The 26,869-nt window shown below is 49.3% G+C and overlaps 1 protein-coding gene across 3 annotated transcripts; it reads left to right on the top strand.

The window, feature by feature from the left end:
* The first annotated feature begins 1,328 nt into the window (after positions 1-1,328).
* On the top strand, positions 1,329-25,344 carry CNR2 (cannabinoid receptor 2). 3 transcript variants are annotated; one of them, XM_045482165.1, is made up of 4 exons: positions 1,329-1,490; positions 1,961-2,073; positions 16,803-16,930; positions 22,133-25,344. In XM_045482165.1, the coding sequence occupies exon 4, from the start codon at positions 22,178-22,180 to the stop codon at positions 23,258-23,260; it is 1,083 nt and encodes a 360-aa protein (XP_045338121.1). In that variant the 5' UTR covers positions 1,329-1,490; positions 1,961-2,073; positions 16,803-16,930; positions 22,133-22,177; the 3' UTR covers positions 23,261-25,344. The 3 variants fall into 3 exon arrangements, with proteins under 3 accessions (XP_045338121.1, XP_045338119.1, XP_045338120.1); XM_045482163.1 differs by having other exon boundaries at positions 16,803-17,018; XM_045482164.1 differs by lacking the exon at positions 16,803-16,930.
* The last annotated feature ends 1,525 nt before the right edge of the window (positions 25,345-26,869 follow it).

The raw sequence follows: 26,869 nt of genomic DNA, 5'->3' as shown, positions 1-26,869 counted from the left end.
GACGCAGAATCCGAAGCAGGCTCCGGGCTCCCAGCTGTCAGCACAGAGCCTGATGCGGGGCTTGAACTCACGGAGCGCGAGATCATGACCTGAGCCGAAGTCGGACGCTCAACCGACTGAGCCACCCAGGCGCCCCGCCATCCTACATTCTTACTTGCTGAGTCCGGCACCTCTGCCTCTGGGGCACGATCTCCCTTCCTGAGAACCACCGGCCTAGATCCATCCGTTGGGGTCTGGAAAGTGGGGGTAGGAAGTAAAAATATCTAATGAGATAATCAAATGCCATTCATCTAGGAAGGCAGGAACTTTACCGTACTCATCTCTGTACCCCTAGGTAGATCTCATTAAATATTCTATCTGATAAGCCATAAAACAGACCCTTAACTATAGGGAACAAACTGAGGGTTGCTAGAGGCGAGGTGGGTGGGGGATGGGCCAGATGGGTGCTGGAGATTAAGGAGGGCACTTGTTGGGATGAGCACTGGGTGTTGTATGTAAATCAGGAATCACTAAATTCTACTCCGGAAACTAATATTACACTGTATGTTAACTGGAATTTAGATTAAAACTTGAAACAATACATAAATACATAAACATTCTATCTGATAACAGGTATGAAAACACCCAGGACTGGGCATTAGGGACACAATCCCTGCCTTCAGGGAGCCCACGATCTAGCAAACGTGAGCGGAAAATGGTGTTGGTTTGACCCACATAGCGTTTCTAAAATATTTGACTTTGTGGTCAACATTCTAAAATTGGAAGCCATTACATAAAGGTCAGGATTTCTATTATCTCTTAGAAAAAGGGGAACATGTTCCAAATGTTTGGGACAGCTGGCAGCCGGGGTCTGCACTCCCATGCAGCAGGGCTTAGCTGGAGCTGAGATGCCAGCCCCCTCTGACTGGGTCATGTGTCTCCACTCCCCCACAGTCCCCGCTACTCTCTCTTGCCCCATACCAGCACCCTTCACCCATTTGTGTTATCTGGCGGGTGCCGATGGGCATCGGATTTCAAAGCTCTGATCTGACAGGCAAGAGGGATGGATTGGAACGGAATGTCCTTTGAGATGATCTGTGTAAGGCTGGTGCATTATCTCCATTTTGCAGATGAAAAAAAACTAAGGTTTGGGAAGGTTAAAGCGAATTGCTCGAGGTCATGAACGCCATGTTGGATTAGAACCCAAGTCCCTTGGCTCCAGGGCCTACACCTGTGCCCTACGCTGGCCTGAGTTCCTTGTGAGAAACAGCTCAGCTACAGGGTCAAGAATGCTGTGTGGCGGTGGGGTCCCAGAGGGGAAGTGGTGACAGGGACGGAAGGCCAGGCCTCCCCACACTCACTCATCTGTGAGGAAGAGCAAAAGCAAGTGAAGGCTGTTTGGGGTGGCTGCTCGACAGGGGCTCTGACTGGGACCCAGACCCACCACCTAGACACGACTGCCAGGACTCCTCAGCGCCCAGCAGGACCAGGGAGCTCAGCCACAGATCACCGTGAGTAGCTGTCTGCAGCTGTTTTCTTTGGGGCCTCTTCCTCATTTCGGAAAACTGTGTTCTGTGGGGCGCCGGTGGCCTAGCGGTTAGTTAGCATATAGCTGCCTTCCAGAAAAACTTCACCCCTTCCCTCCAGGGATGTAAGGAGCTGGGAGGGGGAGGACTGCCTGGGGCCGGGAAATTGCTGCCGCATGAGGGGGACTCCTGAGGTTTTTGAGGACCAGTCGCAGGAAGGCTCAGGGCTGGTGCCGTCCTCCCCTTTGGACAGGACCACCAAGGTCAGGACAGAAGGAGACGCTCACCGACACACAGAGAGCCTTACTGCATGCAGGGGCTTGACTTAGTTAACCCTCACATCTGTCTGCAGTCGGGACTGTTATCCCTCCCCGCCCCACAGATGGGGGGAAGTGACTTACCTAATGTCACATTCAGTGAGACACTGGCTTGAACTCAGACTCTCTGCTCCACAGTCACCCTTTCACCACCGGGGTGTCCTGCCTTACAAGGTCAGGCCTAATGAGCAGACAGTGGGCCCAGAAAGAACCCCAATAGATCGGCTGGAAGAGGCCTTAGAGGTCATCTGGTGAGTACAGGGCCCCTCTGCTGGACGGGGGGGGCTGGGGGGGGGGGGGCAAGGCTGAGGCTCAGGGAGCACAGCTTCCCCGTCTGGGGCAGTTCCGCAGCGTTAGAGCCACACTAGACTCAGGAGGCCAGGGGTCCGCTCCATGGAGGTTCCACTTAGCAGGACAGTCGTGTTTACGAGTGTGCCCTGGGCCAGCACCCAGGTTCATCTCAGCGCTGGTAGGTAACCCCACGGCCTCAGGAAAATCGGTCCCCTTCCTTCCCACGCGGCTCCCTCTTCTGCGAATGTTGGGCCCGATGCCAGCACTCGTGGGCCTGTGGTGAGGGCGGGCTGGATGATGCTGACGCCAGGCGGGCACCTGGGTCAGCAAATGACTACGGTGGAGAGACTCTGATCTTCATCCATCGGCTCCTGCGATGGAGTAGAGATAAGGACGTCATGGCTGCAGGCTGTTTTTCTCTCCAACGGGTGGCAGGTAGATGCCTTGAGGACGCAAAGGCCAGGACTAGGGCAGAGGAGGGGCCGTGGAGGAATCCGGGGAGTCCCTGGGAGTCAGCACCCTAACGACTCTGGCCCTAGCATTAATTTCTACCAATGAAGCGTGTCCTTTACCTTTGGGAGGGTTAAGACCATGTGGTTGAGGTGGGCAAAATGGGAGCACGGCCCAGCCGAGCAGAGCCCCCCAGTGTATCTCTTCTGTTCCCTCCTCATCTTGGTGCACCTGTTAATCTTACTTACCCTGCGCTCTCAAACGTGCACAGAATGTTCTTTTATTCGTTCTTATTAAAGCATGTTCAGTAGGACTCCGAGCTCTCACCCTACTGAGCTGGTCAGCGATGGGGTCTCGGTGTGTAGCGAGTTTCTCTCACCTTCCAGCAACGCACATGGCGTCCTAGGGTCTCGTACAGAGCACAGAATGAGGGAGGCGCCCGGCCTTGGTGCCACCCTGGTTCCTCCTGTGATAGATGCCCATTGTCCAAAGGGGTTTGATTTCCCTGAAGTCCAGCCCTGTCCACTTCCCTGGCAGGCCTGGAGTCCGGATTCTTTGCCAAGATTTGAAACCACTGTGCTTTGGATTCAACCTCAGGGTGAGCCACCCAGTAACTTCCCCCAGAGGCCCCACCATCTCCCCAAGACAGCAGAGCCCAGGATGTCAACACTCAAGGGACCCGTGACCTCTGGTCCCTTCTTAGCCCCGGGGCCATCTGTCCTGTGTCCTTGGCTTTGGGTCACAGATGTAGGCTCTTCTCCCCACCCTCCTGGGACACCCACTTAACCGCACCGCACTCAGATTTTCACAAAGGACAGGAAGAAGGGCTGTCTTCAGACAGCTTCTGCTTTCTACTCCAACCCCTGCCAAAAGGCCCTGAGCCAGGAGAAACCAAGGATACTCTTTGAAGGGAGACAGGCAGCCTGTGAGACAAGGCTCGCAGGCAATGGTGACTCATTCAAGGTTGACCTTGAATTCAAGGCCAAGGAAGAGTGTCAAGTCCAGCTCTCTGGGCTCCAAAGCCTGTGCTATCAATTGCTGAATCCTGTGGAAGACACAAGTCCCCCTCACCAATGAGTCAGATGGCCTTGGGGGAGTCCCATCACCTTTCTAACCTACAGTTCCTCCAACTCCAAAAATGAAGCAAAGCCTTACCAATCTGCCGCAACGGGGAGCCCCTTTCCTTAAGTTAACATTTAGTGAGAGTTCACTACCTGCTGGAAGTCTGCCAGCACGGCTGCCTCACCTTGTCCAGTGCTCACGACCGCCTGTGAGGGAGACACAGGCTCTCACCACCCACATCTGAGAGGTGAGAAACTAAGGCTCACCCAGGACTCAGACCTAGCCCAAGGTCACACAGCGGGTGGCACACGGCAAAGCCGGGACTCAAACCTGGGTCTGTCTGAAGCCAGAACCGGCTGCACTGTAGTGAGACCCAAAGAGAACAGGTGTGGAGAGTACCTTGCGAGCACTGAGGTGTCATGCAGGCTTGAAGAACCATCAGCCCTCTTCCAGCCGAGCTCGGAAAAGGAAATTGAAGACCATAATTCCCTCTTCCCTCCATCTCCTGGGGAAAGATAGGGTCCACAGAACATGGGGTGTATCCTGCCCCACCCCCATGCAGGGGAGACCCCCCAAATGCCAAGGAAAGAAAATGGCAGAGAAAGGCAGATCATCAATAGGGTAGATCAGAAGGGGAGGAGCCCCCCAGTGTCATTAAAGCCAAGCTTGGGGGAGGGTGCCTGGGTGGCTCCGTCGGTTAAGCTCCCGACTTTGGCTCAGGTCAGGATCTGGCAGTTTGTGAGTTTGAGCCCCGCGTGGGGCTCTGTGCTGACAGCTCGGAGCCTGGAGCCTGCTTCGGATTCTGTGTCTCTCCATCTCTCGGCCCCTCCCCTGCTCATGCTCTGTGTCTCTCTGTCTCTCAATAATAAATAAACTTAAAAAAAAAAAACATTTTTTTTTAAAGCCAAGCTTGGGAAGGAAGGCTGCTGAGGTCCCATCCAAATCAGAAGAATGTTGGGGAGACCTCCGGACAGAAATGGGTTGGGCTGAGTGTCCTATGGGCTTTGCTGCCTCCCTTCTCCTCCCCCCACCTGCTCCTACCCCTCCAGAGGAGGCCCCCAATCTTCTGCTCACACAGTGAGTCAGAGGCAGCCCCTCCCACTACAGCTACCACCCCCCCTCCGCCCTCCTCTCCCTGGGGGGTTGGGGCCACCCCAAAGTTCCTCCGAGAACCACAGCTGCGTTCACGGTGTTGCCTCTGCTGGACAGTGAATCGTCCTCTGTGGGTCTCCGTGGATCTGCCTGGGTCCTGGGAATCTGACGGAGCTGAAAGGAGGGGGTGGGAGCCTGCCGAGAACCGGGCGGGGGTGCAGGGTGTCTCACGGACCTTCTCGAAGACTTCACACCAGTCCTATCTTAATAATACCCACTTGGCAGATGAGGTCACCAAGGCCCAGTCAGAGCAGGCAAACGGTAGAGACCAGAGTCAAGCTCAGCTCTGTGTTTCCATTACTTTCCACGAGGTTTTCCCAACAAGGAGGAAGGTATTCCAGAAGGTTCACACACTAAAAGTTCATGGTGCTTGGTTCCATTTTTTTAAAAAATCAGCGAATAATTATTTTTGCTATTTAGAAGATTGTTTTTATTCAGACTGAGAGCTTCTTAAAATAAAAAGAATCAAAAGCAGAAGTCAGTGGTGATCAAATGAATGATAACCTAATGAATTCCCACCCAGGATGTTTCTTATTTGGTGACTAGAGTGGCTTTAGCTGATATATATGATTTTACACTGGTCTTATTCTTAATTGTTTATTATTTAATTTGCACCCTTATTGAACCAATGATCAAAGACAGGATGCAAAAGGAACTCTGATGTCAAAAACACAAGGAAATAAGAAGGAAAATAATACCTCCTCTGAAAATTTGCCTCAAGATTCATAAGTTGTGTTTATCTGATCAAGTTACTTACAAAACATTTCAGGGAAGTTCTTATGCTTCTCCACATTTCAAGATTGTTAAAAAGAGAAAATAACGTGTTCTTTCTTCTCCTGTGTTGGGCATAAAGGCGATCCACACTTGCCAGGCAAATGCAGAGAGAGGCTTGCAAATAGGGACCTCAGATAATTTTCTCTTGCCTGTGACAAACATGAGATTCTTTTTAAAAAGGTACAAACTAGGGGCACCTGGGTGGCTCAGTGGGTAAGTGTCCAGCTTCTGCTCAGGTCATGAGCTCATGGTTGTGGGTTCGAGTTCTGCGTCGGGCTCTGTGCTAACAGCTCAGAGCCAGGAGCCTACTTCAGATTCTGTGTCTCCCTCGCTTTCTGCCCCTCACACTCTGTCTCTGTCTCTGTCTCCCTCAAAAATAAACATTAAAAAAGTAATAAAATTTTTAAAAATGACAAAATAAAGCCACGAGGAATTAAAAAAAATTTTTTTAAGTACAAATTGGCTTTTTAAGCATTGAATGCAAGAATTCAAACCCTCAGGGTACTTGGGTGGCTCAGTCGTTAAGCATCCAACTTCAACTCAGGTTATGATCTCCCTGTTCATGAGTTGAAGCCCCGTGTCCGACCCTGTGCTAACAGCTCAGAGCCTGGAGCTCTGGATTCTGTGTGTGTGTGCTCTCTCTCTGCCCCTGTTTCCCCCCCTCCTCAAAAATAAATAAACATTAGAAAAATTAAAAAAAAAAAAAAAAGAATTCAAACCCTCAGGTCATGAAAGTGATTCCCATCCTCTTGTTACATCGCAGCCTATTGTAATGTCCATTTGGTCCCAATAGTAACATTCCCTCAAAATGTGTTCACTAACCAGGCATTTTCTTCTGTTGTGACTGCAAAGCAGAAAGGAGCATACATGCCCCTTGGAAGGTGGGGAGAAGTCAAAAGTTATCTTCACACATCATGCATATAATTTAAAGGGTTTAAAATAAATCTTAGGGAAAATTCTGAAATGATACACGTATTGAAAATAGTACATTTAACTTAAAATCGCTTCCTTTTTCACAAGCCATACACAATTACAAAATGGCTCAAATAATTCCTATTGGGGTTTCTAACATTATATATTACTGTGAAACAGCTCCCAAGTCGGAAGAGATTGGAGATATTCTAGTCTGACGCCCTCCCTCTGTTTTACTTTACTCTTTCAGTTTTGGCCATGACCCTTAGATAACCTGGCACACAGACAGACGACCTTAAATGAGGGTAGAGTAAGGTACTGAGCTATGCATCTGCTACATGTCCCCTGCCCCATATACTCCTCACAACAGCCCTGAGTACTTTCATTATCCCCATTTTACAGATGAGGACACTGAGGCTCAGGGAGGTGAGGCAATCTGCCCAAGACACAACGGACCTAATAAGAGGCAGAATCAGAACTCACAACCGTGACTTGGGGCAGCCTCTTAAACCTCTGTAGGGGCGCCTGGGTGGCTCAGTGGGTTAAGTGTCTGACTCTTGATGTCAGCTCAGGTCATGATCTCACGGTTTGTGAGATCGAGGCCCATGTTGGGCTCTGTGCTGACAGCACAGAGCTTGCTTGTAAATTTCCTTCTTATTCTCAGTCGATCCTTATCTGTTGACCACCTCTCCTTACGGAAGCAGGAAATGAAACTCCAGGCCTCCTTGCAAGTTGGTGTACTGAGGGAATCAGTGTGCTGGGTCTGATCCCAAATTCTAGGCCAGAAATGGTGACATGCTTTCGTCCTCACTGCCCCAGGGCCCAAAGCAAACAGCGTCACCGGGGCACATTAATTCGCTCTGTAGAAAGCAGTAGGTGGAGTGTGCGTGAGGGTCACCTCCCCAGATGTCTGGCCCATCTCTGGCTTCTCCGCATCTTTCCATGGCCTGACTGCCCACAGCAGGTTTCATTCATTCATCAGCCTGCATCCAGCTGTCCCTGCGGCCCTCTAGCCACTTTGTCACCCCAGATGTTAGGGGCCCAAAGTCTTATGAATCAGCCCCTTTGCTGATGCCAGTTTCCTCGATTATGAAATGGGAATGCCACCAGTCCCCTCGTTGGCTTGTCGTGCAGATTATATGAATTACTGCGCAAAGGGCATAGAATGGTCTGGCACACAGTATACAGTAAGCGCTCACTCAGTGTTACTTTCCATTATTGTCATGATCACCACTGTGTTCCATGGCTCTGTCGCCCCACCACTCCCACCTCCGTTTGGAGAACTGGTCTGAATTTCAACCCCCGCGGTGCAACTAGAAACAACCAGAATCAAGGTTAGGGCAGGGACCACACCCTTTGGGATCTGGGCAAGCCAGGAAGTAGAGGAACCTGGGGGAAGCTGCAGGTGATTCAGAATATCCACCACTTAATTAGCCCTTGCCTACACTCTGCTGTATAGAGAAGCCACCACGAAAAGTCCCCATCATCACACCTCTCTGCCCCCTGGTTATAAGGCCTTGTTTGCCCTACAGGGAGCACTTCATGGTCAGAAGGGGTCAGCTGCCATACACACACACACACACACTTCCCAATGACCAATGACCAAGCTTTGCCCTCAGGGTCAGGGAGATCCATGCACTGTTATCAGTCATGCAGACTTTAACGTGACTGAGTTTCCAAAATTTTCTGTAGCAGGTTTTCTTTGAAAGAGAGGTATAGGCCTTTTTTAAATCCCTGTTACAGAGATAAAGGTAAAAGGCAGGGAATCAGAGTAACAGGTCCTGAATCACAGGGGGGCTCCCTGCTAGGGTAAAACTAAGACACCTGTCATCAGACACCCCATCCTGAGACCCTGAACCCTGGGATCTGGTAAAGCAGGAAACAGGGGACCTTATGCTACTTCCAGAATTTCAAGAAGCGCCCCCGCCCCCTCCTCAGAAAGGACAGAGGTCCTCAGGAGAAAGCTGCAGGGACCCACTGAGCAACTGGGAGGAGAGGTCCCATGATTATGGGCCAAGCCTGGGTTTGAATTGGGCTCTGCCCTTTCGTATGACCTCAGGCAAGTCACTTCGTGTCTGTCTGCAAAAGGGAACCGATGATAATAGTACCGTCCTTCCTTGATTATCGTGCAGATTAACTGAGTTCACACGCGAAGCCAAGCTTGGCGCACAGGAAGCTGTTAGCATTTAGGTTCGATCCCCCAAGACCCCACCCTCTCCTGCACATTTCAGCAGGGCAGGGGAATCTCCTAAAGGCTTGTCCTAAGTGCTCTTGTCGAAGATCCTTTGAGAATCACTTCTGAAACGTCAAGCCCGGCATGTTCTTCCTGCTGATACACATTCCATCAGCCCCTTCCCCCCGCCCCCCATACAATTTTTAAAAATGTTTTTATTTATTTTTGAGAGAAAGAGAGATAGAGTGTGAATGGAGGAGGGGCAGAGAGAGAGGGAGACACAGAATCCGAAGCAGGCTCCAAGCTCTGAGCTGTCAGCACAGAGCCCGACGTGGGGCTCAAACTCACAAACCTGAGATCAGGACCTGAGCCGAAGTCGGCCCCTTAACTGACTGAGCTACCCAGGCGCCCCACTGTAAAAAAATCAGTTGTGTCCCCTTTGAAAATCACCCTCCTTGAGGATTTTCACAAGCGTGAGAGAGAAGCCCTTCAGCCGATTCATTCGGAAAACATTTAATTGGGCAGCTACCGTGTGCCAGGCACTTGAGACACAGCAGTGAACAAAACAGACGATGAACACCTGCTCTCTTGGAGCTGAGATTCTACTGCTCTCGCAGCTAAGGGTGGTGCTAGAGGCCCTGGTTGGAGCAAAGAGTCCAAAGAGGAAAGGATGAAAAGGAAAGAGAAGAGATTGTCGCCCCGAGTGCATCCCTCCCGCGGACAGGGTCCGCCACGCACTTAGCCACCCAAGCCGGAGCTCTGACTCTGCCACCTGCAAGTCGTGTGACCTGGGGCAGATCCATCCAGCTGGGCCCCAGCACCGTCATCTTAAAATAGGGAAAATAAGACAATCCACCCACAAGTGCGGTTCGCAGGATAAAGGAAACAATGCAGGTAAAAAGCCTCTTGGAGAGCCTGCCACAAAGGAAGTAGTAAAGGGTGGTGACAAATTCATTTTCCTCACATACTTTAACCACAATGACCTATGACAATAGGCTGAATGCAGAAGCAGAGATGAGAATCCGGCTGCCAGATAATTAAGAGACTTCCTTTCGCCCAAAACTATTTTCATTAAAAATAGGCGCCTGGGTGGCTCCGTCGGTTAAGCGTCCGACTTCGGCTCAGGTCATGAGCTCACGGTCCGTGAGTTCGAGCCCCGGGTCGGCCTCTGTGCTGACCGCTCGGAGCCTGGAGACTGCTTCAGATTCTGTGTCTCCCTCTCTCTCTGACCCTCCCCTGTTCATGCTCTGTCTCTCTCTGTCTCAAAAATAAATAAACGTTAAAAAATTAAAAAAAAAAATAGGCTATTTCTAGGGGCACCTGGGTGGCTCAGTCAGTTGAGCGTCCAACTTTGGCAGAGATCATGACCTCGTAGTTTGTGGGTTCGAGCCCCACATCTGGCTCGCTGCTATCAGCCTGTCAGCGCAGAGCCTGCTTCAGATCCCCTGTCCCCCGCCTCTTAGGTCCCCTCCCCTGCTTATGCTCTCCCCCAAATAAATAAATATTTTTTAAAAATAGGTTATTGCTATTAACATGTAATATAGTTTCACTAAACATAGTTTTTAAGTTGTCAGGTTTATTTTCTAATACAGTAAAGGGTGAGAGATGTAACCTACGTCAATGAAAGCCCTCTAGGATCTGGTGATTTTTTAAGATAGTAAAGGGGTGCAGAGAGCCCAGAGTTTGAGATCTGCTGCTCCAGGCTTTCCTAAGCTGACTTTCTCATGTCCAGCTCTTCTGCAAGTGAACAACAACCCCCCTGCCCCATGTGGTTAATTGCACAACTTCAAGTTGGAAAGAAGGACCCTTTGAGATGTCATCGAAAACCCCTTCCTGGTACAGATGGGCACACTGAGAAGAAGACTGTTTTGCCTGAGGTTACCCGGCCATCATTTCCACCCCAAGCTGGAACCAGAAGCCTGTCTCCTTGGCCCAGGGCTCTTGTCCCAGTTGCAGGCTGGCAGGTGCTGACTGCTTTACCCCAGCCTGGTTAATAATCCATCAGGCTCCCGGCACATCCTCAGCTTCCGGTTCACTCAATTCCTAACATCCTGAATGGAAACAGGATCTTCTCCCTCTGCTCCCCTAACACTGTCCCACTCTCCATCCTGCCTCTCAACTGCTCTGTTCTCCTAGACCCCCCTCCACCAGCCCAAGGGCAAGACAGAAATGACATTGTCACTCGGTGTCACTTAGCAAAGAATTTGGGGAAGTGAGGAAAAAGCTGTAATATGTACACATATTGTGTGTGTGTGTGTGTGTGTGTATATATAGTCTCTACAATATATATATATATATATTATAGATAGATAGATAGATATAATCTGCCATCCACAGCGGGCTTACTGTGTGCCAGGCACTGAGATTAAGCATGATGCTATCTCAATTAATTCTCGTGCTTCACCACCACCGGTGAAGTATGTACTATTTGTTATTCCCATTTTATGGATGAGGAAACAGAGGAAAAGAAGTGAATGAAGTGACATTTTTAGTGTTTATTTTTGAGAAAGACAGCGTGAGGGGGGAGGGGCAGAGACTGGGAGTGGGTTGCGGGGGGAACAAAGAACCCGAAGTGAGCTCTGCCTTGACAGCTCAAACCCATGAACCGGGAGATCATGACCTAAGCCAAAGTCGGACGCTGAACCGACTGAGCCACCCGAGCACCCCCAGAAGTGACTTTATCTGAGGGCACAAAGCTAACACTTGGCTGTGCCAGTTCTGGAAGTCGGGTCTGTCTGACTCCAAAGCCCCAAGAGCCTGACTGGCAAATCCTTGGGGGTGAGGAGGTCAGGACTCCATCTGGTTGGCGGGGATAAGACTAAAATCTAGATCAGCTAATGTAAGCAAGGGAGGCATTGCTGAGTGAAATTGGTCCAAAAAGGAAAAAGCCAGAAAGAGAAACGATGCAATTTGCCCCTGGGGCTAAAGGACAAAGATCGCCTATTTGCTGTTGTTAGGGCCCCTCGCCCCCCGGCAAGGTCATGCACTGGATCCTGTCCCTTTACCAACCTGACTTTGTCGGAGCACTGGGGCTCAAGTCCTAGCTTTGCCTGGCACTTGCTGTGAACTTTGGGTAAGTGACTTGCCCTCTCTGCACCCATTTGCTCAAGACATGCTACCTGCTTCAGATACCATCGTGAGCCCTCCCCACTGTGCAAACTGTCAAATATGATATGGATGTGGGCACCATTGGTTCATTCTCTGAAAGGGAAGTTGCTGGAACATAAGGTAGTTGAAAAAAGGAAGAAAAGATCTGAAAAGACTCAACCACCCTGTCCTGTGGGAAGATTTCAGATCAGTCAGTTAATTACCAAGAATTAAGGAACAGAAACCAACAGGACGGGACCCTGCGTCTTCAGAGGAATGAACACGTGCCCGGTGCCCCCAGCACGTTTCTTACATCCATCCCTGGGCCCGCTTTCCTCATCTGGAAAATGTGGAAAATAATTACACCAGCCTTGCAGGGTTGTTTTGAGGTTTCAGTGAGATAATGTGTGGAGGGCGCTAGTACCATGCCAAGCCCTCGTCATCATTATCCTTCGATCTTTTTTTCAGATGGCAGCTCTGGGGACAGGGAGGGAAAGTGACTTCTCCATAGCACCAACTGGTGCCAGAGCCAGGCTCAAACCCTGAGCATCCGCGGCTTAGCGTGAGACCCTTTTCTTTCCGCCACATCACACACCAATACGCTATAGTCCATTCAGGCCCCCACGCTACTGCTTGTTTTAAATCGTTACTTAATCTGCACATCAAGAATGCAGGTAGTAATAGCTTCCCCAGTCACAGATGAAGAAACTGAGGCTCGGAGAGTTTGAGTAACTCGCCCTCAGGTCACACAGCCCACCACTGGCAGAGCCGGGATTTGAAGCCGGCAATGTTTCATTCCAAAGCTTTGGCCCTTTAACCTTTGCTACCGTGGAAAGAGGCCTCAGACACCGTTTAGCTTAATTCCTCCCAGGAGGGAGGCTGGAGACGATACAGAAAGACGAGGAAGGAAGGTCCAGGGAGAACAAGTCTCCAGACGGCAGGTAGTGATCCCACAGGCCCCTGGTGGGAGCGATGAACAGCGAGTGGACAGCAGACAGGACGGAAACTTCCAGCCCCACAGGGCAGACTCATGGGGAGTGAGATTTTTTTGCCAACCGTTAGATGTTTGAGAAAGGCCTTCATGGTGATCCTTTGTGCCAATTCTATAAATTAAAAATCCTTCCCTTAAAGAACTGGAGGAGGTCTATCTTATGAATTAGGGCAGTGGAAATAAAAGCAAAGCATTAGAAACCACTGAAAGAGAGAAGAAATGAATCGGGAACCAACCTTGAACGAACCAGGACTGCAGGCTTGCATCGTGTTTAGCTCTGAACTTCCTGGCAGCGGAGGGAAAAGAAAATACAAAGTCTCTCTGAAGAAGCCTGCTTTCTTCCCAATAGGACATTTGTTTGTTCATTCATTCAACGTGTTGATTCTAAAATATTTAAGTGCCTACTTTATGCCAGGCCTTGTGCTCAAGTGCTGGAAATCCCAGGAAAAATGTATTAAAGAAATCAGTTTGAGGCGCCTGGGTGGCTCAGTCAGTTAAGCGTTGGACTCCTGATTTCAGCTCAGGCCATGATCCCAGGGTTGAGGGACCCAGTCTGGCTTCAGGCTCTGCGCTGAGTATGCAGCCTGCTTGGGATTCTTTCTATCTCTTCCTCTGTCCCTCTCCCCTCTTGCTCGTTCTCTCTCTCTCTCTCAAAAAAAAAAAAAAAAAAAAAAAAAAATTAATTAAAAAAAATAGAAGAAATCGGTCTGCGCAGCCCTTTGTATCCCTTCCCTAGGACAATTTCCATATTTTGCCTCACATCCATAAGCTTCTCCTAGGGCTTATATCACTGGAGAGATTTCTTTTTAATTTTTTTTAATGTTTATTTATTTTTGAGAGAGAGAGACAGAGCACAAGCAGGGGAGGGGAAGAGAGAGAGGGAGACACAGAATCCGAAGCAGGCTCCGGGCTCTGAGCTGTCAACACAGAGCCCAATGCAGGGCTCAAACTCACAGATTGTGAGATCATGACCTGAGCCAAAGTCAGACGCTTAACCCACTGAGCCACCCAGGCGTCCACATCACTGGAGAGATTTTTTAAGTTCCTTCACTCACAATCTGTCCCACCTCCTCTGGGATGACTACCGTAGTGGTCTATTTACAAGGTCAAAAAGAGCCTGGACAGTTGCCAACCTTTTAGTTCACTTTCTGCCTTAGACCTGCTGTTTGTGGTTCCCATCTCTTTCTAGAAGGCTGGTTCCCTGGATAAAGGGCACTAGGGTGAGGCTCAGGATGAGGGGGAATTGGGGCCGATGGGCACTGTCTGTCATGGCTTGGGAACAGGGGGTGGTGGCTCGGGGCCACCTAATCGTCTTGCTTACCTGGGCTGAGCTCCACCTCCATGAGGGCTGCTGAGCCTAGCTCAGAACCCCTCATTACAAGAACTTCGTTTCATTGTAAAGGGAACTAGAATACAAAGATGTCTTCCCTCCCTGACCCCCAGATTCAACTCTCAAAACTAGAAGCTCACAATCCAGGAAGCAAGAGGAGACAGATATTACTGATACAAATAACAGAAGGTAGATGGTGATCCATACAGCAGGACTCAATGAGTTTCAACCACCTGGAAGGGTTACGGGAAACCAGAGAATGCTTCCTGGAGAAGGTGGCCTTGATACAGGACCTGAAAAGCATAGATAAGATTTGGGTAAAGGACAATAGCCTACAGCCCCAAATCCCAGAGAACTTCCTTGCAACTTGCAGCCAAGGGCTATCAAGCACAGCAGGGAAGTAGGAGAAGAAGTGTGGAAGGAAGGTCCCGTGACTCCCTTCCTACAGCTGGACATAGCACCAAGAGCCCAGACTGCTGGGGGGCAGGCCAAGAAGGTCATGTGGGTCAAACAGGGTTTTAAAAATGTGATGGTTTGGCCTTCATGGTGATAAAGTGTCAGCTAAGAACGAGCAGAGATCTTTCTATTTGCCTCAGCTCTCAGAGGAAGGTCAGACAAGCCTTGAGCACAGAATCCTGTAAGAATTCTAACTCAACTGAGTTCTTTCCTGCCTTTTATTGGACACGTACTGTCAGCCAGGCACAGCACCATGAATTTAGGAAACTTCGGTTACTTAATCGGTACAGCAATGCCATGTGGGTGGTATTTCTCACCAGTTCACAGCTGAATGAAACAGAGGGGAGGTAACTTGCCCAGTGTCACACAGCCCACGAAATGGAGAGCTGGATTCGAATCCAAGGAGGTCTGGGATTCAACATGGTGAATTTCCAGGAGGAGACCTAAGAAATCACCCACTCTACCCACCTGCTTTAAAGATGCAAAAACAAAGACCCAGAAAGGAGAAGGGAGCTGCTCAATGACGATCAGTAGCAGAATAGGGACTAGAACCCAGGCCTCCGCACTCCCAGTCAGAGAGAAAAATGACCGCTCTTGACCTCCAATCTCAGCTTTTCACTTGCAGGTGTAGTAGCCACGTTCAAAGGGTTACGATCCTCCTCGTCCCTGGTGCCCTCAGGCTTTAACGTGGGGGCAGCTGTTACCATGGTGCTCATTCTTTCACTTCACACTTTCAGTTCAGGTAGGAAAACCCCCCAGGTGCACCCACCCACCACCACCGCCCCCCCCCACATCCCCCTGCCTGAAGGTTCCCTTCCCAGACACTCAGCATGAGGGCTCTAGGACTGCAGGCCCTGCCAACCCACCACAGCATGGACATCCTGTCTGAGAAGAGTGTCAGGCAGTTTGAGGACTTTGATATGTTTCTTAGGTGGGGATAGCCCTTGCCTGGTTCTTTTTTTTTTTTTTTTTTTTTAGAGAGAGAGAGAGAGCGAGGTGGGGAGAGGGGCAGAGGGAGAGAGGGAGAGGGAGAATCTCAAGCAGGCTCCACGCTCAGCACAGAGCCCCATGCAGGGCTCGATCCCATGACCCTGGAATCCTGACCTGAGCCAAAATCGAGAGTCACCCAGGCGTCCCTGGTTGGTTCTCTTTTTAAAAAAAATTTTTTTAACGTTTATTCATTTTTGAGAGACAGAGAGAGACAGAGTATGAGCAGGGAGGGGGCAGAGAGAGAGGGAGACACAGAATCCGAAGCAGGCTCCAGGCTCCGAGCTGTCAGCACAAAGCCTGACATGGGGCTCAAACTCACGAACCGCGAGATCATGCCCTGAGCCAAAGCAGGCCACTTAACCAGCTGAGCCACCCAGGAGCCCCAAGGTTGGTTCTCTTTTCATCTTGCATTTGTACAGAGTCGGCCACAAAATGGTTTTGTATGACTTGGTGCTTCTTACTATTGGGAACTTCATTGACACAGTGGGGCGCCTGGGTGGCTCCGTTGGTTGAGCGTCCGACTTCGGCTCAGGTCATGATCTCACAGTTCGTGGGTTTGAGTCCCGCGTCAGGCTCTCTGCCGACAGCTCAGAGCCTGGAGCCTGCTCCGGGTTCTGTGTCTCCCTCTCTCTCTGCCCCTCCCCTGCTCCTGCTGTCTCTCTCTGTCTCTCAAAAATAAATAAATGCAAAAAAAAAAAAATTAAAAAAAATATGAACGCTTTCCCCTAAAAAATGTACAGACATAAAGTCTTACACACACTTTGAAAAGATGGCTACCCCCATCACAGCTCACTGGCTTCAAAAGCCATGGTGGAGGTCATCAACCGATTGGTTTTTCCAAGGAGAATGGGACAGGTATTGTCACTGCCGTTTCATAAATGAGAAAAGGGGATGGGGGGCGCCTGGGAGACTCAGTGGGTGGAGCGGCCGACTCTTGATGACAGCTCAGGTCATGGTCTCAAGGGCTCGTGGGCTCAAGCTCTGCACTGACATTGCAGAGCCTGCTTGGGATTCTCTCTCTTCCTCTCTCTCTCTCTGCCCCTTCCCCTGCCCTCTGTCTCGCTCGCTCTCTCTCAAAATAAGTAAACATTCAAGAAAATAAGTAACTGAGAAAAGGGGCTCAGAAAGTCGAAGGGACTTGCCCGGAGTCACATGATGAGACAAGGCAGAGGTGGAACGGTTCCACCTCTGTCGCGCAGCCCATGCTGGGTCTCTCCCCGTGCCGGGCATTCAGACCAGTCCTCGCCCTGAAGGCAGGCCCGTCCGGGAGCCAGATGCTCTGACTCCAGAAGGTATTTCTATCCGCCCACAGGGAAACCAGACAGGGAGCTGGGTTTCCTGTTGCTTTGTGCATCCTGTTGCCGTCGGATGTTGTCTTGTCAGGACCTCCCTCCAAGGGCCTGCATTTCCTGACCTTGCTGAATTTGGACACCACCACAGGTCAGTGGCCACGCCAGACCTGGGTGCAGCACAGAATGCCGGCAGCCACCTCTCTGGCATCCCTCTTCTAGGCTGGACGCTGCGTGGGGTAAGCCATGCTCTGGTGGGAAGGGGACTGTTTTCCCAGGGAAATTCAGGGAGAGGGGAGTTTGGCTGGGGCCACAGGGTGCAGGGAGGAAGCTTCCAGAAGTGACAGGGTGGGGACGTGGGAACCGAGAAAGGTTTGCACTGTCTGTCACTCATTCATGACCAGGGCTGAGAACTCGGCCAGCACCATTTCCTGTCTCAGCTCAGATGTGACTTTGGCGACATTCAGCAAACCGTACGTCTCAGGGAAACACTTCTGTCGGTAGGGTCACCTCTGTGCCTACAGAACAAGAGTCTTGTCTTGTGATTTGGGGGGATGTGAAGTCTAGTTTCAGGTCTGCTGCTCTTTTGCTGGGTGACCTCAGGGATTGTATCCCCACCCTTGGACTGTTTTCTTAATGGTAAAATGATGGACCTGGATTAGACGAGAGGTTTCCGACGTTCCTCGGGTTGCCTTGAAGAGAGGCTACCAGTGACTTGAGCTCAGATTTTCCCTGACTTACGAATAGGGGTTCCATCAATTGTAAAAATTATTCTGCTGTCTTAAAATTTTTGAAGCCCTAGCGGCGCCTGGGTGGCTCAGTCAGATGAGCGTCTGAGTTCGGCTCAGGTCATGATCTCAGAGTTCACGAGTTCAAGTCCCGTGTCCGGCTCTGTGCTGACAGCTCAGAGCCCGAAACTGTTTCAGATTCTGTGTCTCCCTCTCTCTCTGCTTTCTTCATCTCACGCTCTGTCTCTCTCTCAAAAATAAATAAAAATTTAAAAAAAATTTTTTTTTAACCTGGATTATAATAAGGGTTAACATTTACCAAGCTCTTGTGATGTGCCAAGCATGTTGTTATTTTTTTTAAGTTTATTTATTTATTTTGGAGAGAGAGAGACGTGGGAAGGGCGGAGAGAGAGGGAGAGAGAGAGAATCGCAAGCAGGCTCTGCACCATCGGCACAGAGCCCGATGCAGGGCTCGAACTCATGAACTGTGAGATCATGACCTGAGCGGAAACCAAGAGTACGACGCTCAACTGACTGAGCCACCCAGGCGCCCCCTGGCATGTTATTCTTAAGAACCTCATGGAGTAGGTGAGTTATCCTCATTGGAAGATGCTCAGCAGCAGCAGCAGCAGCAGCACTTTCAGATAGTATATTAATGTACTTAAAGCCTCACGAAACCCATTTTACAGATGAGAAATGGGAAGACTGAGGCATTCGGTATCTTCAACAAGGCCACCCTGCTGGAATTTTAACCTACAGGATGTGCTCCCCTCCCCCTCACATTCTTACTTGGGGTCCACTCCACTTGAGGCAAATGGGGTTCATTCATTAGGGAGTTTTTGAGCACCTACTGTGTAGATGGCAGGCGTTGTGCAAGGCACTAAAAGACCCAGAAATAACGAAAGCCCAGTCCCTGACCTTGCCAAGCTGTGGGACCTCCGCCAAGTGGTTTAACATCTCTGAGCCCACTTTATCTATGCAAGGACAATAACCATAATCTTTATATTGTCAAGTTGTATGAAGTAGATGGTGGCAAATTACTTTGTAGAATTTCAGTCCCGTACAAATGTTGGTTAGTGCGGTTATTCCTCCTGTGGGAGAAAAGCCTAGTGCAGAACTGGTTACAACATAAGCAGAGTAAGACTGGGAGCTTCCAGAATGATGGGGGATCGAGGAAGCCTTCACTGGGCGAAAGACGAGTCCAGAAGGAAGGAAAAGTAGGAAGGTGAGCCAGAAAAAGGAACCCTGGGGCGGAGGTGTGGGCAGAGGTGCAAGAAAGCAGAGCTGTCTGGGAACCAGTGGGGCAGCTGAGCCGGATAGGACTGCCAGCCGTGGCTGCTGGGCGCTGTGCCCTGCCCTGCCTGGCCGTCCACACGCAGCACAGCATGCTGGCGTGGGCCAGAGCCATCCCGCGAAGGCTTCATGTGAGCCACATGTCATTTAAAAAATAAGTAAGGGGGCGCCTGGATGGCTCAGTGGGTGGAGCATCCAACTTTGGCTCATGATCTCACAGCTCGTGAGTTCGAGCCCTGTCTTGGGCTCTGTGCTGACAGCTCGGAGCCTGGAACCTGCTTCAGATTCTGTGTTTCCCCCTCTCTCTGCCCCTCCCCTGCTTGCTCTCTCCCTCTCTCTCTCTCTCAAAAACAAACATTAGGGGCGCCTGGGTGGCGCAGTCGGTTAAGCGTCCGACTTCAGCCAGGTTGCGATCTCGCGGTCCGTGAGTTTGAGCCCCGCGTCAGGCTCTGGGCTGATGGCTCAGAGCCTGGAGCCTGTTTCCGATTCTGTGTCTCCCTCTCTCTCTGCCCCTCCCCCATTCATGCTCTGTCTCTCTCTGTCCCAAAAATAAATAAACGTTGAAAAAAAAAAAACATTAATTTTTTTTTTAAGTAAGTAACTAAGTAAATAAATAGAAACAGGAGAGTTAAGTAAACAACCTTGTTGCTGTCTCCTCGGTCACACGTGTCAGTGTCCCTCAGGAGCATATTCCCGGGAGAGAAAGTGGTGCATTCAAGGGCAGGGGCACATCAACTTTGCCAGATTTTGCCAAACTGCTCTCCACAGTGGTTGTGCCAGCTTATACCCCCGTCGCAGTGCTGAAAATTCTTGTTGGTCTGCGCCTTCTCCAACGCTCAGTATCATCAGGTTTAATTTTTTTTTAAGTTTATTTATTTATTTTGAGAGAGAGAGAGAGAGCGATAGAGCATGCAAGTGGGGGAAGGGCAGAGAGAGAAAGAGAGAGAGAGAGAGAGAGAGAGAGAGAGAGAGAGAGAATCCCAAGCTGGCTCCGCACTGTCAGTGCAGAGCAAGTTTCAGGGCTCGATTGCACGAACTGGGGTCGTGACCTGAGCCACCCAGGCGCCCCTCTCAGGTTTAAGTTTTTACCAACCTGATTGGAGCGAAACTGACATTTCTGTGGACGTTATCGAGGTTAAACATCTTTTCAAAGGATCATTGACCAAAAACAATAGCAACAATGTCAACAACAAAGGATCATTGACCATTTCTCTTTCACACCATTATTTTTCTCTCCTTTTTTCTTCAGAAATCTTTCCTGAAGGGGCACCTGGGTGGCTCAGGCAAGGTTAAGTGTCTGACTTCGGCTCAGGTCACGATCTCACGGTTCGTGACTTTGCGCCCCATATAGGGCTCTGTGCTGTCAGCATGGAGCTCACTTGGGATCTTCCTCCCCCTTCTTTCTCTGCCCCTTCCCCGCTTGTGCTCTCTATCTCTCAAAAATAAAAAAAAATAAAAAAATAAACTAAAAAAAAAAAATCTTTCCTGAGGGTTGCCTATTTCATCGCCTTTTCAAAAAACTAGCCTCAATCTTTTCCAGTCTCCATTAGTTTCCTATGTAATTAATTTCTGCTCTTCTGATTTCTGTCTTCTGCCTTCTTTGTATTTATGTTGTTGTCCCTTTTCTAATTTTGTGATGGTTACACATTTTTTTTTCCTTTTCCACTATGAGCATGTGGGGCTATAGATTTCCTTTTCGGTGCTGCTCAGATGCATCCCACGAATTTTAATGTTACAATTCTAAGTATTTTCGGACTCCCTTTATGATTTCTTGACCCAAGAATTATTCAGAAGTGGGTTTTTTTTTTTAACGTTTATTTATTTTTGAGACAGAGAGAGACAGAGCATGAACGGGGGAGGGTCAGAGAGAGAGGGAGACACAGAATCTGAAACAGGCTCCAGGCTCTGAGCTGTCAGCACAGAGCCCGACGCGGGGCTTGAACTCACGAACCGCGAGATCATGACCTGAGCCGAAGTCGGACGCTCAACCGACTGAGCCACCCAGGCGCCCCAATATGTGCTTTTTATGTACGATTTGTTTGGCTCGGCATAATGTCTTTAAAGTCCATTCATGAGTTTTTTATAACAGTAAGTCGTTCCTTCATTTAAAATTTTTAATTTAATTTTAATTTTTTTAATGTTCAGTTTTGAGAGAGAGACAGGGAATGAACGGAGGAGGGGCAGAGAGAGAGGGAGACACAGAATCTGAAACAGGCTCCAGGCTCTGAGCTGTCAGCACAGAGCCCGACGCGGGGCTCGAACTCACGGACCGCGAGATCGTGACCTGAGCCGAAGTCGGACGCTTAACCGACTGAGCCACCCAGGCGCCCCTGTTCTGTTTTTTTAACCTGCTTTTAAGAGTTTCTTTTTTCAAAGACTTTATTTTTCAGTTCCAGAAATTCTACTTGATTCGTTTTTAAATCTGCCTAGACAGTCTCCCATTATATACTCATGTTTTTGAGCCCTTATTGTTTAATTATATTAAACATATTCCCAAGAATGACACAAAGTCCTGGGAAGTCTCATTCCACTGTCTGACATTTCTGTTAACTCTTGTCCATAGATTCTTAAGTATTTTGTAATTTTGCATTGTGAGCTCAAATACCATGGGCTTCTCCATGTGGGAATCTTGGATTACCTGGCTAGAAAGTGTATCTCTCTAGAGAAATTTCCCGTCTGCTTTCTAATAATATCTAATGATGTCCCCTATAATATTTGGGAGCCCTGGTTCGGTTTTTCTCAATATTTAGAATACTTATACTAAAAAATGATTCATTATCTGACATTCAGGTTTATCTGGATTCCTATATTTTATCTGGCAACCCTCCTGGCGTGAGGCCAAAGACTCATCTTTGTTGTTAAAACTTCAGCATCTTACTTACCGAAACCGACAAACAAAACAAAACCGAACAAAACGCCGATGGAAAAAATCCCCTCCCGCCTTATCACTCTGGATTCCATTGTTTTCTTGGTTTTGATTTCCTGTCAGTTTTTGACGCTTGGAGATTTCTTTTACTTTCAAAGGGAAGTCTCAGGATTGGTCTTTTTGAAAACAAAAGACCCAAAACCTTGCAGGCCCCTTCTGCTTCTTGAATTCCCACGTACCTCTCCTAAAGCAAAGCAACCAGTACAGACCTAGTGACCCAGTGGGATGGAGCAAGGGCAAAATACAGGGGAACAAAACACAAATTTTTTTCAAAAGTTGAACGGTCTAAATCGCTGTGGCAAGATCCATCCACACAGGTAAAGGGTGTGGCTAGAGCCGGTGATTGTGTGAAGTTGTTATTGTGCTAATTGAAAAAGATTCATTTCTTCCCCTCATTGTACTACAGCAAAGGCTTCTTGGCAAGCCCGGCAGGAGCCAAGGGACCCACCTCATGGAGAGACGCTGGGTGATGGAGGCGGCCAATGGCTGCAAGGATGGCTTGGATTTCAACCCCATGAAAGAGTACATGGTCCTGAACGCTTCCCAGAGGATCGCTATTGCGGTGCTGTGCACCTCCCTGGCCCTGCTAAGCGCCCTGGAGAACCTGGCCGTGCTCTACCTGATCCTGTCCTCCCACCGGCTCCGCAGGAAGCCTTCGTATCTGTTCATTAGCAGCTTGGCTGTGGCCGACTTCCTGGCCAGCGTGATCTTTGCTTGCAACTTTGTCAATTTCCACGTCTTCCACGGCGTGGACTCTCAGGCTGTCTTCCTGCTGAAGATTGGCAGCGTGACCATTACCTTCACAGCCTCTGTAGGCAGCCTACTGCTGACCGCCATTGACCGCTACCTCTGTCTGTGCTACCCACCCACATACAAAGCCCTACTCACCCGTGGGAGGGCGCTGGTAACCCTGGGCATCATGTGGGTCCTCTCAGCATTGGTCTCCTACCTGCCCCTTATGGGATGGACCTGCTGTCCCAGTCCCTGCTCTGAGCTTTTCCCCCTGATTCCCAATGACTATCTGCTGGGCTGGCTCCTGTTCATTGCCTTCCTCTTCTTTGGCATCATCTACACTTACGGGCACGTCCTCTGGAAGGCCCATCAGCATGTAGCCAGCTTGGCTGAACACCAGGACAGGCAGGTGCCAGGCATGGCACGGATGAGGCTGGATGTGAGGTTGGCCAAGACCCTGGGGGTGGTGCTGGCTGTGCTTTTCACCTGCTGGTTCCCGGTGCTGGCCCTCATGGTCTACAGCCTGACCGCCACCCTAAGCGACCAGGTCAAGAAGGTCTTCGCCTTCTGCTCCTTGCTCTGCCTTGTCAACTCCATGGTCAACCCCATTATCTATGCCCTGAGGAGTGGGGAGATCCGCTCCTCTGCCCACCGCTGCCTGGCCCACTGGAGGAAGCATCTGAGGAGACGTGGGCTTGAAGGAAGCAAAGAGGTCCCGAGGTCCTCAGTTACTGAGACAGAGGCTGAGGTGAAAATCACCCCGTGGCCAGATTCCAGAGGACTATACTGCTCTGATTGCTGATGAGGCCTCTCACAGCTCAACAAGCTGAGCCAATCATTTCACTCCCTGGAGGAGAGAGAGCAACCTTGACCCTATTGTCTTACTTGAGCCTGCCCCAGGGGCCTGGACACTTAACCCTTTTCACTGATGACTGATGGCACCCACCCTTGGCAGGTAGCCTGGCCACGCCTATTTGCACACAGACTGTTGGAGAGCTAGGCCCTGTGAGGAGTGGCAACGTGGGCAAGAGGCCTGGGCAGGCTCAGTGCTCGTCAGGTTAGGAGAACCTCCCCAACAAGATGGCTTAGTGCTTGCGTCCTCCAGAGACCACAGAGACCGCAGCCAGATGGAGCCTTCAGGCTCAGCAACAAGGGACTTGGAGGACATCTGGGAAGAAGAATGGATTCTTTTCCTGGGATCTCAAAGTATCAGATGGGATGGCTGGCCAACCCTGTCCTTGCTTAATTGTCAGGGCCTCCTTGGCTCTCAGGCTATGAAAGACCCCACTTTCTGGTCATCCTTTCCTACTGAGGACGAAAAACTTTGATATGATGAGGCTCAAGGGGGTTGAGCCACCTCTTTCGTAGGTAATTGACAAGCCTCCAGCTCAGGGAATCTTGCTATTCGTGCAATGGCCCCACTTGACATCCTGAGAATCTCCACTCACAGCCACTGTGACCTAGGTCCCGGGGATACAGGGGAGGCTGGCACTGTGCAAGACACAGAATTTTCAGAGCATTTTATTGACCCTGTGAAGTCCTATTTGGTGGTTTGGTTCCCCTGGAAGCAAGCAGTGCCCCAATCGAATACAGCTCCAAGAAAAAGAAAGACATTCACTAGGATTTCATAAACTCCCAAATTGTTCTCCGCTGTCCCTCAATTCAGCCCCTTTGTCTCTTCCACACCCCTACAGCAAAAAGTAAACAGGGCAAGTGAGAGGAGGGAGAAATTCCCTTCCTATGTGCCAGGCATGGGACTGACATCCCACAGTCTGTTATCGCCTGCAAGAACACAGCCCCATGCTTCCGAAGATTCCAGGACACCTATATTTTACATATCAGGGAAGCTGCGTTCCTACCAAAGAAGCTTAAAACAGGCAAGAGAAATTGTTATTGGTGGGGAAGATTACAGAGGAATTCTAATGCAGTTACGTGGGACCACAGACAGAATAAAAGGAAAGATACTGTTTAAACATGTCCTCATTTAATGTTTACAAGACAAGGTGTCCACTATTCATTCATTCATTCATTCATTCATGCACCCATCTCACAAATACGTGCCAGGCTTCGTGCTAGGTCTTGTGTGCAGCCATCAATGAGTCTCTGCCCCCACCTAAAAGGACTTACATTTTACATTCTGGTGGGAAAGACAGCCACTAACGAAGATAATTGCTGGTGGTACAATGAAGGAACTCATTAGTCAAGGGAAAGGGACTAACTGAGACAACTTTAGGTTGGTCATAAATGTCAGCTGGTTTTTATTGAGTCTTTACTATGTGCCACACACCAGGATGAGTGCTTTCAAATGAGGTATTTCATTTAGTCCTCATGATAACCTGACCATGAGGGTCTTAAGATCTTTGTTTTATGGATAAGGAACTATCGAAGAGGCAAAATCACTTGCCTGAGGTCACATTGCCGATATGTACCCCACACTGGGGTTTCCAACCCTTTCCCACTAACCTTTTGGCTTAGTTCAGCCAAATTCTGTCAATGAGGAATAATACTCGATTTCTGTAACATCAGATTGTTGCTCTCTTAACTCACCATTATTTCTCACTGCACTTCATTGTATGTCCTGTGTTAATTTCCTGTAACAATTTTCCACAAACTGAGTGGCTTAAAACAACAGAAATTCATTATTTCACAGTTCCGGAAGCCACAGTCCAAAATCAAGGCGTCAGCAGGGCCACGTTCCTTCCAGAGGTTCAAGGACAGTATCCTTCCTGGCTTCTTCCCACTTCTGGGAGTTCCTGATGTTCTTTGGCTTGTGGCAACAGAACTCCAGTCTCTGCCTCCGTCTTCATATGGCCCTCCCCTCCCCACCTCTCCTGGCATCTTCTTTTAAGGACACCAATCATTGAATTAAAGGCACATCCTAATCCAGTATGACTTCATCATAATTTAACAAATGACATCTACAAAGGCTATTTTCAAATAAGGAAACATTCACTGGTTCCGAGTGTACATGAAGTTTGGGGGTGACCATTATTCATTTCAGTACAACCCCCAAGGACAAATCCTACCCCTCTGTTACAGCCCAGATCATGGACTGTGTTAAATGGCAGTCACTGGCTAGTCTCCCCCCATGAGATGAGCTACACGTTCACCTCCTGGTCCCCAGTGCTCCCTGACAACCCAGCATAGAGTCTTAAGAGGGCTGGTCAATACTTGTGGAACTAAACTGCTCCTGAAAACCATTTTGGAAAATCAAACTTTCTTTTAACCCAGATGCCTATCTTTTTGTAAGGCAAAGACATGGAATGATTTTTTTTTAATTTTTAAAAAATGTTTATTATTTTAAAAAAAAAATTTTTTTTAACGTTTATTTATTTTTGAGACAGAGAGAGACAGAGCATGAACGGGGGAGGGTCAGAGAGAGAGGGAGACACAGAATCTGAAACAGGCTCCAGGCTCTGAGCAGTCAGCACAGAGCCCGACGCGGGGCTCGAACTCACATACCGCGAGATCGTGACCTGAGCCGAAGTCAGACGCTTAACCGACTGAGCCACCCAGGCGCCCCTAAAAATGTTTATTTATTTTTGAGAGAGAGAGAGAGAGACAGAGCACGAGTGGGGGAGGGGCAAAGAGAGAGAGAGAGAGAGAGGGAGGGAGAATCCAAAGCAGGCTCCAGGCTCTGAGCCAGCAGCACAGAGCCCAACGTGGGTCTCGAACTCACGAACTGTGAGCTCATGACCTGAGCTGAAGTCGGATGCTTAACCAACTGAATCATCCAGGCATCCTGGCATGATTTTTTTAAGGTGAACTTGTGATTCCTTAAGGTTTGGGCATGCCTTTCTTTATTCATTCGTGGGGTCTGCTCTCATTTTAGCAAAGAAAATGCCCCAAGTGCCTGGCATAAATTGACACTCAGCAAGTATTTATTGTTTAACGAATGAAACTGGAGTTTAAAAATCATTTGCACGTCCACACTTCCTACCTCTTTCTTTTCACATTCACACTCAATTTCTGCTCTAAGTAAAGAACTCGAGTTTATGGAGGAGGAGAGCAAGTGGGGAAAGGGGTCCGTGGATTTCCCTGAGAACTCACCTTATTATTTAGATGAGGGAACGGACCTAGACAGTGGACGAGACTTGCCCAGGAAGAGCCAACAAGGTGATACCCAGTGCCAAAAATGCAGGTCTCCCAACTTCCGGTTTTATCCACACCGTCACCATGCCTCTCACCTACCTGTCCCTGCAGATTTACATTTTGGTGAGGAGAATAAGGAGACGTGAAGGTCACAGTGTCCCATTTTACCTTCCCCAAGATAAGTTCCGTAACGTCAGAGCCCATTACTCACTCTGATCACTAGAAGATGTGTGCAAATGGGTTGGGTTAGGTTTTTCGAGGTGGTCCATGCTTACTGTTCTGGGCACTATGTTAACATAATCTTGCAGAGAAAGAAACA

This window comes from Leopardus geoffroyi, chromosome C1 (genome assembly GCF_018350155.1).
Source record: "Leopardus geoffroyi isolate Oge1 chromosome C1, O.geoffroyi_Oge1_pat1.0, whole genome shotgun sequence".
NCBI lineage: Eukaryota > Metazoa > Chordata > Mammalia > Carnivora > Felidae > Leopardus > Leopardus geoffroyi.
Note: the sequence above shows the minus strand (reverse complement) of the source record. Positions and strands in the feature narration are given on the sequence as shown.

What these genes read in the sequence shown, in the direction of transcription:
- CNR2 (XM_045482164.1), top strand. Translation starts at nt 22,178, where the DNA reads ATGGAGAGACGCTGGGTGATGGAGGCGGCCAATGGCTGCAAGGATGGC.